The following is an 11,156-nucleotide window of genomic DNA, read 5'->3' as shown; positions in this document are numbered from 1 at the left end:
TCTGATATCATTTGAAATTGAAAGCAATACTTGTAGTTAAATCCATCACCAGTCAATTTACTAAGAAACTTGGCAAAGTTCATTTGAATACAGTCGAGTCTCGTTATAACAAACTCCTTCGGACCTAGCCAAATTGTTTGTTATATCAGAATTTTGTATTAAGAGGAACATCAGTCCCATTCATCGTGCACATAAATGCACAGTCGAGACCAAGGCTTTATGTTTGTTATAACCAGAAATTTGTATTAACAGAGTTTGTACTAACGAGAGTCGACTGTAGATTGTGATTGGACTTGGGACTGCAGGACTTATGATTGACTTGTGATGACTGAATTGTGATTGACTTGATAACTACCAGTATAAGCCTCTGTACCGATGACGTCATGCTTTGTTTTCTGTGTGCGTTCTTACGGGAGCTTGGTGGGGAACACGGTTTCGTCGCCCCATAGAAAAGGCACCCCCCCCCCCCAAAGTTGGTCTCTGGTCAGCGCGCGCGTCGATTTTAATCATGCGCTTCAATCCTTTTTTTTTCCCCAAAAATTTCCGCAGTAGCTCCAACAGTGCCCTCTATTGCCGCACCTCCTCAAATTTTTGTACCAAGGAGCACCAAGGAATGGGAAATTGCACCAAGGCAAATGATCGAGGGCACCAAGGCAAATTATGGAGGACACCAATGTACGTGAGGACACAAAAAAAAGCAAAAACAGTACTCTTACTTGTCGGTACAATCCAAGCTAAAAAAAAAGAAAGAAAAAAAAAGAAACGCGTCGCCGCATCAATTCCCGAACGTTGGTTTGACCGGAGACCGAGTATTTTTTTTTTTTTTTGGCCAAAGCGCACTTAAGCAAACAAAGTGTGACGTCAACAGTGTAGAAGCCTATTCTGACAGCAAATCAGTCGGGTTTATGGTCCATACATTGTATTGAAATAGGGTTGAGACATTATGACATATCACGCTTTGTTTACATGTTCGCTTTCTTATGTGAGCGTGTGGCTCTTGTCCGCACTGGCTCCCGTCCGCACTGGCTCCCATAAGTAAGTGCACTTGTTAAAAGCGTGACGTCATCATGTCTCGGGGCGATTCAAATAGGACATCAGCACCAAGTATTAAACTTAAAAGAGGCTTCAGAATTCCATTATGTTTTGTACATAATATAAGTCACATTAATGTAGAACTTGTCTTCACTATGCACTAGTCACAGTTCATGAAATATACCATCAACGAAGCTAAACTTGACTGCATCAGTGTGTTTTGTATACGAATGGAATCCTTTACCCAGTGTCCGTTTGTTAAAGAGAATATACATCATTTGCTTTTGCTGTAATTTTCAGAAATGGATGGAATTGGGGGGGTTGGAAATATATAGCAAATATAGTTACACTGACTTTTTTGAGGTTTTGGGTTCGAAAATGCTATAAAAAACCAAGAAAAACAATCATTTTCCTGTAGTCTGGTTCCCTGACTCCATATAAGAAGAAACAGAGCAGTTTACATACATTGGGGAATTGTAAGGTCAGGGAACCAGTCTAACTGGCTTGTACCCGTTCATAGGTGTGTAATCGATTGCAAACAAGTGGGATGGTCAATTGGGGCCAGTATTTGAAAAAAAGCCATTTTTTTTTCAACGCTGGTCGGCCGACCAGTGTTGGAAATTGATACAAAAATACCACTTTTCTTGAAAATGACAATATACCAGGTGCCATGACTTTACAGGATGCGTAATTTACACTGTCATTCACTAACAGTCCAGCAAGGTATTTCAAAATGATTTGGTAGTTTTATTTTTTGATGTTTGCAAATGTTGTATTTTCCCTTTAAGTGTATAACCATATTGGTCAGATGGCAGTTTGCGATTTGTTCTGGCTGGCTTATAAGCCCGTTACAAAATTTGACGAATCCATCAGGCCACGCCCCCAGCAAACATGTGCAACAACACATGCACCTTTGTACTTTCAAGTGGTGCGCGTCATACGCATGTGCACATGTCAGACACGTCAGGGATCGTTCTGTTGGCGATTGGATTACACACATACGCGATTTCGTGGCAACGACTTTCTTGCGCAGACATGTCACGCTCAGACATGTCACAGACTTGCACGTTTCCAACCGTACCCACACATCACACGATTTTTGAAATTATCTCACAGTTGCCAGTGAAAATAGTATGTGACGTTTTGTGTCGCGCAATACAATCACTTCAGATTTAAATAATGAAAGGTTTGCGGAAACACCATGTGCGAATAATCTCTCAACTAAGAGAATGGTTCTGAAAAGAACCAGAGATATAAGCTCGACGTTCTGGTCAGTATGCTCTGACCGTCTTCAGGAGAGTGAAGACGGTCAGAGCATACTAACCAGAGCTCCTGAAGACGGTCAGAGCGTACTGACCGGAACGTCGAGCTTATACCTCTGGTTCTTTTCAGAACCATTCTCTTAGTTGAGAGATTATTCGCACATGGTGTTTCCGCAAACCTTTCATTATTTAGTATCTCCACCATGCAAAGCCTCAAATCTTACTCACTTCAGATTTGTTTTAAAAAAAAACGTATGATAAGCCACGCAACTTTGTTGCGCATATGTGATGCGATCAAGCTAACTGAGTCGTTTGTCGACCCTGGTCAATTTGTGTTTTTATTACAGATTTGGAAAGAGCACAATCTCAGCATTACTGCTGTGAAAACCGCATGCTGATACCATCTTTAGTTCAAAAATTATGGAAGTGGGAACACCAAGAGATGTAATGAAGTGATGTGATGAAGTGGCCCTATTTTGGCCTGTATCTCCAAATGAAAATTCCTGACAAATGACTCATTTAGCCTGATCGCATCACATGTACACACATGTAGACAAGCACAAACATAATAAGACTCATGAGAAGTTTTTTTTTCCAATTGCAGTATTTATTTATTAAAGCTGTTTGCACTGACATACATGCTCTGTCTGTTATCTCCAAGTACATGTTTATCAATTACTCTTCGCACATTTAGTCTTACGCTATATACCAATGAGGGTGGATAAAATCCCAACTTATATAGACCCCATGCATTAGAGCACCCTCACTATGGACAAGTCTTTGGTCCACTGTGATGCACATGAGAAAGACACCCTTGTACTTTCATTGTCATTGAATCGATGAGTAAAACCCATTTTCCATGGGGCCCTTGTTCATTTCTGCATACAATGTATATGTTTATATACATGTAGATGTTAACCATTTCACTTAAAACTGCATCACTTGCACTTAAATAATAAAAATGCATTTTTTCCCCTCCTAATTATTCAATCTTTAATGTTTATTTTTGTAAAAAAAAAAAAAAAAAACATCTTTTTCCAAATGTTTAACGGCTTACGTTTTGAACATTGTTCTTTGGATTTTGAGTGGTGTTATTATTAGAAACAAACAAAATGCATGAAAAGCAAATGATCCTAGAAATTCCTACAACCAGAACAATTCACCAAATTTGGTTTTTCGTCAAAGTGAAACTCTCGTAGCGACCGAAACTTGACTACAAATACTAATAAGTCAATCTTGTTCTACAAACCACCACATTGTAAAAGGCAAAACTGCAGTTTGCCACATATTCAAGCAAAAACATGATGGTATTCCTACGAAAATTCTTTTGTCTTCGGAGACACACTTTGTAGAATTGTAGTAAATTCTTTGACATTAGGAAGTCACTGGGCATTTGAGAGACATTTGAATGTCCCTTTGTATTTTAACGACCAGATCAAATTTTTATTTGCATGTTGCTTTAAACGATTGCTTGGGTCGAGGATGGTATTAAAAAGTTCGGGGAGTATTTTCAAATGGATTTATGAGATGGTTTTTGCTTGTGAACAAGTCTATGGGAATGTCTCCTTATGATGATCCAATGATTACCATGATACACAATAAAACATACATCTTAAAGCTACACGTACACCATATGTCTTGCATGCATTTTTAAATATTCAAAACTAGAACCAACTTCAACAAGAAAAACTAATTTTTTAAAAATCGTTAAATATTAAGTGCATTATAAAAACTTTTAAACCATAATATTTCAATAAGGAAATTACAAGTATTTGGAAATACGCATTTCAGTTTTTTTAACATGAAATTAAGCATGCAACTTAAGGCATTTTTTTAGGCCAAAACTTTCAACTAAAAGTAGAAACAAACAGTTTCACTCTTTATTTGCTTCTTATAAAAACCTGTGGTTGAAAATGATCTTGGTAATTTTTGTTAGACAACACAGAGAGCTTAAATCTACAGTCCTCTTAGTAATGACAGTCAGAATCTCCTGCTCCTGCCCCCCCCCCCCCTCCCGCCATACCCCCTGCTCCCCATACCCCACCGGCGAAAGAATGTTTTTGGTTCCTCTGACACAACCCTAGCCAAAACGTGCCTGACTGTGCAGCAGAGGGCGCCCGTTCACCGGCAAGTCAAGCCCGGCGGACCACTGAGCCAGTGATGGTAAACGTGCTCAATTATCCACTCTTTTTACCTCAAAAGATCCGCATACCGGTGTGGACAGTTACACCAGCTTAACAAATTTGGAGCGCTTTAAAAAGTTTTACTGTGGATGTATGTTTTTCACCATCAAAATAGACCTTTGAAAACATTAGGTCTTTTCTAGCCATTTGAAGAGGTTCGTGTACACCATTTCATGACTGGCTTTATAAAAGGCATCATAATGCTATAAGTTGCCCAAAAGAAAAAGATAAAATAGTTTTTGTCGGACATGTCAGATGTAGCCTATTGCAAACACACTATGTAATTACTGTAAGGTGGCAAGTTGGGCAATTCTGGTTATACGACACGAAAAAAGTCTTTACAATTTACCCTTATAGACTCTTGAATGTGCGGAAATCACCATGTATTAGCGCAAGCCCTTTCACATGCAAATGATACGCAGAATGCACAACATTTGTGTGTACGGACCTGCCGCGTCCTCATGTAGGCGCCTGGCGTAAAGGCCTGGTTCACACTTCACGCGAAGGTGAAACAAATTTCAGGACGTAAACAAAGTTTCATTGTGACATTTGCTGTTACTCTGACGAATTTGCTTTGCACAGAAATTCGTGTGAAGTATGAACTGGTGTGGTGTGAAATATGAACTCTCATGAAAAACGGGCTCATGGTTGTTTTGCCCATGCCTCGGTCAGTGGACAGAAATAGACCAGTTGCTAAGTCACGGGTCAGGGTTACATTCCATATAAGGTAAAAGCAACCAGATTTCACAGGAGTCCAAATTTCAAATGACACCGGCCCTGAAGGTTCATACTCTGCACGATAAGTACGAATGCAAACGGGCGGGAAATTTGACGTCCCGAAACATTCGCTATAAAATTCGCAACAGATGAAAAGTGTCCACTTTTGCAAATTTGTAGCGCAAAAACTTGTCATGACTTCATAAATTCCCGTTCGCATTCACTTGCGCGCTGAGTATGAACCTTACGGCTGGAAAGGCGGCATAACGTGATAGTACTTTTGAACAGAGTCCAAAGTCTTGAAACAAATCCTACATGTATATATTCATTATTTTTTCAAGTTAATATAATTCTATCCAACTATACCAATTTAAACTATTGATTGACAAGCCTTGCGAAGATACTCTACAATCACAGTATCGTGATAGATCATTACATTTTAAAGCTAGCAAATTTCAAGTCAATATGAAAATTTCGCATTTTATATTAATTGATGTAATTAAAACAATCAATAATCGTATAACTTGACCATCCTTCTCCTTGTGAATTTAACCTTGTCTAATTTTATTTTTATTTTTTATAATGCATGCAGGGCCCCAATGGAAACCAGTTTTTAACTGTTCGGGCATACCCTGGGTAACGAAATGTGGCCTATCTCTCTGAGTACATGACCATCAATACACAAAAAAGATACATATTTCATGTTCAGGTCAAGAAGCAAAACATTGATTGGATCTCTAAAGGTTATGGACACTGTTTGCCAAAAAAAAAAAAATGTGTTGCCAATTCGACAATTCAATAAATCTGAAGCAGGTTATTAAAAAAAACTAACCTGTAAAACTTTCAGCTCAGTAGACATTTTTTTGAGAAAACTGAAAATGCTTCTTCAGTTTTCCTGCTGAAAGCATAGTTTTCCTTTGAAAGCGCGATGGCTTGGTCCTGACCATCGCAAGGAAATGATGGAAATTCCTTTTTTTCTCAAAAATGACAGCATGCTAGGCGCAACGATTTTGCAGGATGCTTGATCACGTTATTTACTTAAAATCTATTAGGATGTTTCATGATTGTTCACAGTTTCATTTTTGACTGTTTGCAAAATGTGTCCATAACTTTAAACATGTGAAATGACATGCCAGTGAATAAATAGCAAAAAAAAGTAAAATGCACAAGGCCACTGTAAAGTAATTACTATCTAAGCAATACTGAGTTTCTGTTGTATTCTTTGCACTATCGCGCATGAGCCAGTTCGGCATTCCAACTGCGCCAGAGCAGATCACGATCTGATGATGTTCATTTGGCCCCCTCTATTTGGCCCCCCACCCCACTCCCCCCCCCCCCCCTCCTCAAAAAAAAAGGCCTCTCATAAATGGTACATCTATGGTGAATCGGTAACCAAATCTGCATGTTTGATGCATTCAATAAAAAGATAGAAACCTTCATTCGCACTTGAGAATAAGCAATTATTTTTGGAGTCGGGGGCGGGGGGGGGGGGGGGTTAATAAAAGATTTTTTTGTTTATCTATTTTTTTTTATATTAAAATGTTGCGAATTTCCCTCGCAGGCCAACAGCTACAAAACTAAAATACTCGAGCATTCTCGCCCCTCCCCTGGAAATTTGATTCTGGTTCCGCCCTAAATGTTTGGAGTTTCATTTCAGTTATACCTCTCCCATATTGTTGGTACCGGCTGTAATTTTTTACACGTGATGAACTGTTTATCCGGAAAGGAAACATTGTGAAATCTTGATGAGTGAACGCGCAGTTGGAAAAACCGAATTGCCGTCACCCATTGCCATGAGAATACTCCACTGAAATATTAAATGAGCATTATTTGGTACAATGAGATACAAACATATGAGCAAACTACCAAAGCACAAGCACAATGTCACAGACTTTGCTAATAACATTCAACAATTATGGCTGTAAAGTACACTGCGTAACATACAATGCGAAAGCACATGCGTTATATGGCTCAGTAGAAAGACGATTAAAAAATTAGTCACTATAGAAAGACGTTACATACCTACGCCGGCGTTATTGACAGGCGAAACCATACCGATGCTATGGCCATCAAATTCACATCTGAAACGGATCAAAAGCTGAACTAAGACTGTGATTGTTCGCAATTTTTGTTCGCACCCAGATCTATTGACGTAGATCTACGATGATTTGTAAAATTGATGTAATGACAATGCAGGCAATAAATCAAGTCTCCATGCCAATGGCAAAAAGTGGATTTTCATTTCCATCAAGTTTCTACACCACCTTATACATGATGAGTAAAAAAAAAAGAAGAAACCCAAAAGTCACGACCCTTGTTTTAGTGAAGTTCTGGGGTGGATTGCAATAACCGGTCTTAAAGCTGTCTATGCGCATTAGACGGTCTAAAAGTTCTGGCTGTCAGTCAGTCTATAAGTTAGACCATTGCAATGACATGGTATAAGTATTAAGACAGTCTTAAAATAGTTAGCCTGGGTAGGGCTGGCTTAAAATGGTCTATAGTTGGGATTTTTGGAATTCACTGGTGTGTTGAATTATTCTTTCCTAACATGTTTTTTTCAGTTGATGATCAGTGTGTGATAATCTTAAAAAAGAAAAAAGAAGAGAATACTGCTTGGAGGGAGGATTCTCCAGGATAGAAGGAATCTTCTAGAATTTTTTTTAATGACACCGAGTTGTACTGCAAATGCAATATTCTCTCAACATAAAATCTTGGAATTGACAGATTTGATTTCGTATGATTTGAATCACACAAACCTACAAAAAAATGTGTGCAGTCTCTCCGGTACTTGCTCGTAACTATGGAATGTTTGTTTGTGAATCATTACTCTAAGCGGGCTTTGTAAAGACCAGCTTATTGCAATGGGCTAAGTTTGGTGTCTTAACCAAGACCGTCTAAGAGCAATAGCAGGCTAAAATCGGACTGGTTTAGCCAGCCGACTTAGACCGCGTTATTGCAATCCGCCCCAGCATGTAGCACTTTCAAAATCTAGGACATGAAAGCCCAATTCATAAGCTTTCTTTAAGTACAAGAATCATTCAAACCACTCATGTAATTTTCAAGTTACGGAATTTTAAACACAACCACCGTTTTAAAGTTCTGTCCACGGATCACAAAAAGGTGCAGCAAAACGAAAACAAATCACATAGGGATGTGTATGAATTGTTTTCGTTTTGCTTAAAGAACGCACACCTTTCTTGTTGAAAATAATATCGTCAACAACAAGATTTATGAAAATAGTATCAACAGTGGTGATCAATTCCAAAGATACTGAACACAAGGTGCACATGGATGTCAGAAACTATGAAGGACATTCTATTAAAGACATTCAGGAACTTCTGAAATCTCTTTATCTTGTTCCCGGACCAATTTTCACAAAACTGAACAGTTCTTGATGAGTCGGGATTGCTGAACCAAACACGTAGCAACCAATGAAACACGTAGCAAACGATTAAAACGCACGTGCTACTGAAAAGAGTTTTGTCGCCAGCTTACGTAATGCCGCGCTGCCCTATCACCCCATCATTTCTAAGTACAGGTCTTCGTTGTCCACGGCTGCCGGTGGAATTTCGTAGCTTTCATAAAGCTCCGTGCCTTCGTTATTCGGTTTGGATTCTGGCGCCCCGAATTCCTCAAACAGATAATGCGGTTCGTCATCTACCACCGCCGCACTCGGGACAGGTTCTTTGGGAACTGATTCCAGCGTGCCACTGACTGAGTGTAAGGCAGTCGGTACCTGGTACACATCGATGTCGTCTGCCACTACCGACCCTGCCAGGACCCTAGTACCACGTACCTGGCCTACGGTGTTAGGGGTGTAGACGGCGTCATCATTCATGGGATCTGCTGCCCCGCCGCCCGGCTCTCGGCTGGGAGTCGCCATGTAGACGTTGGATTGGCCACCTCCACTGGAGCGGCTACGTGTCACGCGACGCTGAAGCGAACGCATCGCTGAAAAGAAAAACCAAAATGACACAGACTTGCGCTTAAATCAACCCTGCTATGCCCAGTGCAGTTGGCAGAGAATTATCAGACCTTTCAAAACATTTTAAGTTTGCCTGACTAAAAGGGTTTTGAAAGGTGAAATAGTGCTGGAACTTTGAAACTTTTCGAAAGGTTTCGGAAGGTGAAGCAACTCTGTGGGCAAATTCAGTTAGTTGCCTTTCAATACCTTTCGAAAGGAATTGAAAGGTGTGGTAGTGCAGTAACAATAAATTCTGGAGGATTTTAAAAGGTCCTGCATTTTTGTCCTCCTATTTGCCAGAACCCAGATTTTGAGGTGTTTTGAATGGTCAAACCACAGGAGAGTTAATACATCTCTCCGCTGTGGAATTGAGCTCTAAAACAAAAGACTCATTTGCTTCATATTTGAATTATTTTTTCGGCACTAAAATAATCAAGTTCCTTCTTGAAACCGTATGTTGAAACATAGCCAGATAACACTGTGAGTGCCCCTTTGAGGTACCTCTAGCTGTTGACCCTCAAAATCCTAGCCAAACAACAATCCCTCTAGCAACCACGTAATATTATTTGTGTGATAAAATCCTTACGGTGAGTTTGTTGGGGTGTTTGGTTGTTTGTTTTATTTCCATTCATACATGTACATACATAAGCAACAGTTTACATAGTTTAATATAAATAAATGTAGTCAAATAATAAGCAGAATTGAAGTATGAATGGGGGTGCCATCCAGAGAAGGACTAGCCTTCTGTAATCGGAGCACCCAAAACTGTCGTCAACAATCATCATTATGGTCACATAGCATTTCAATATACAAAAAGTAATTATAGTATAGGAAAGGTGTATCAAGAGGACAATCTAAATGATAATAAATGTCTACAAAAATTAGACTAAATACTGCCTCGCTGATTGAAGAAATGAATAGCAATTGGGTTTCCTACACACAAAATTTGCATATTTTGACAAATAAAATTCCTTGATATGTTTGACAAAAACAATTCTAGAAGAATTAACTTAATTTCTAACATCCTGAGGTAGGGAATTGAAAAATTTCAGGCAAATTGTATTGATAATTAGCAGATACAACATCCACTCCACAAGAACTGGATGTGAATTTTCCTGTCATGACTGCAACAGCCTTTCAAAGCCAGAGCCAATTAAAGGGAATATACATCATTTGCTTTTGCTGTAATTTTCAGAAATGGATGGAACTGGGGGGTTGGAAATATATAGCAAATATAGTTACACTGACTTTTTTGAGGTTTTGGGTTCGAAAATGCTATAAAAACCAAGAAAAACAATCATTTTCCTGAAGTCTGGTTCCCTGACTCCATATAAGAAGAAACAGAGCAGTTTACATACACTGGGGAATTGTAAGGTCAGGGAACCAGTCTAGCTGGCTTGTACCCGTTCATAGGTGTGTAATCGATTGCAAACAAGAGCGATGGTTAATTGGGGCCAGTATTTGAAAAAAAGCCAGTTTTTTTCCAACGCTGGTCTGCCGATCAGCGTTGGAAATTGATACAAATATACCACTTTTCTTGAAAATGACAGTATACCAGGTGCCATGATTTTACTGGATGCTTTACACTGTCATTCACTAACAGTCCAGCAAGGTATTTCAAAATGATTTGGTAGTTTTATTTTCTGATGTTTGCAAATGTTGTATTTTTCCCTTTAACACTAGCTCAAGTACGTGTAATAGGCTTTGACGTTTCAAGTCAGTGTCAATGAAAGTAAAAGATTTCCATTCTTGCCGTCACAGAGGAACAAAGACCTGTCCTCAGTGAGGGCGCTCTACGTAAATTCTATGAAAATGCTCACCGTTCAGTGGCACGTCTGTCCCGTGTCGGAATCGTTCAGACTTGTTCCTCCCGACAACTTCAACATAGAATAGTATTTAAGAATAAATCTTTAAAGGATGTTTCTGTTCATTGTTTCTTGCAAAGTTAGATACACATGCGGCCATCAAAACACTTCTTTTTTTTTCATTTGTGGTTCA

The 11,156-nt window shown here is 39.2% G+C and overlaps 1 protein-coding gene across 2 annotated transcripts in view; it reads right to left on the bottom strand.

Moving 5' to 3' along the window:
- Positions 1-6,730: 6,730 nt before the first annotated feature.
- The window catches only part of LOC119736305 (fibrillin-1-like), a 43,313-nt gene continuing 38,887 nt past the window's right edge, over positions 6,731-11,156 (bottom strand). Inside the window, exons 20-22 of one of the 2 annotated variants that reach the window (XM_038210348.1) lie at positions 10,979-11,035; positions 8,991-9,145; positions 6,731-7,275 (exon numbers count right to left, since the gene is read on the bottom strand). In XM_038210348.1, coding sequence (XP_038066276.1) covers positions 7,270-7,275; positions 8,991-9,145; positions 10,979-11,035 — 218 coding nt within the window. In that variant the 3' untranslated portion in view covers positions 6,731-7,269. Of the gene's footprint in view, positions 7,276-8,354; positions 9,146-10,978; positions 11,036-11,156 lie in introns of those variants that run through there. The other variant, XM_038210347.1, reaches the window with a different exon arrangement.

The sequence above is a fragment of the Patiria miniata genome, unplaced genomic scaffold (genome assembly GCF_015706575.1).
Source record: "Patiria miniata isolate m_02_andy unplaced genomic scaffold, ASM1570657v1 HiC_scaffold_29, whole genome shotgun sequence".
NCBI lineage: Eukaryota > Metazoa > Echinodermata > Asteroidea > Valvatida > Asterinidae > Patiria > Patiria miniata.
The sequence above is the reverse complement of the archived record's forward strand: the minus strand, read 5'-3'. Positions and strand labels throughout refer to the sequence as shown.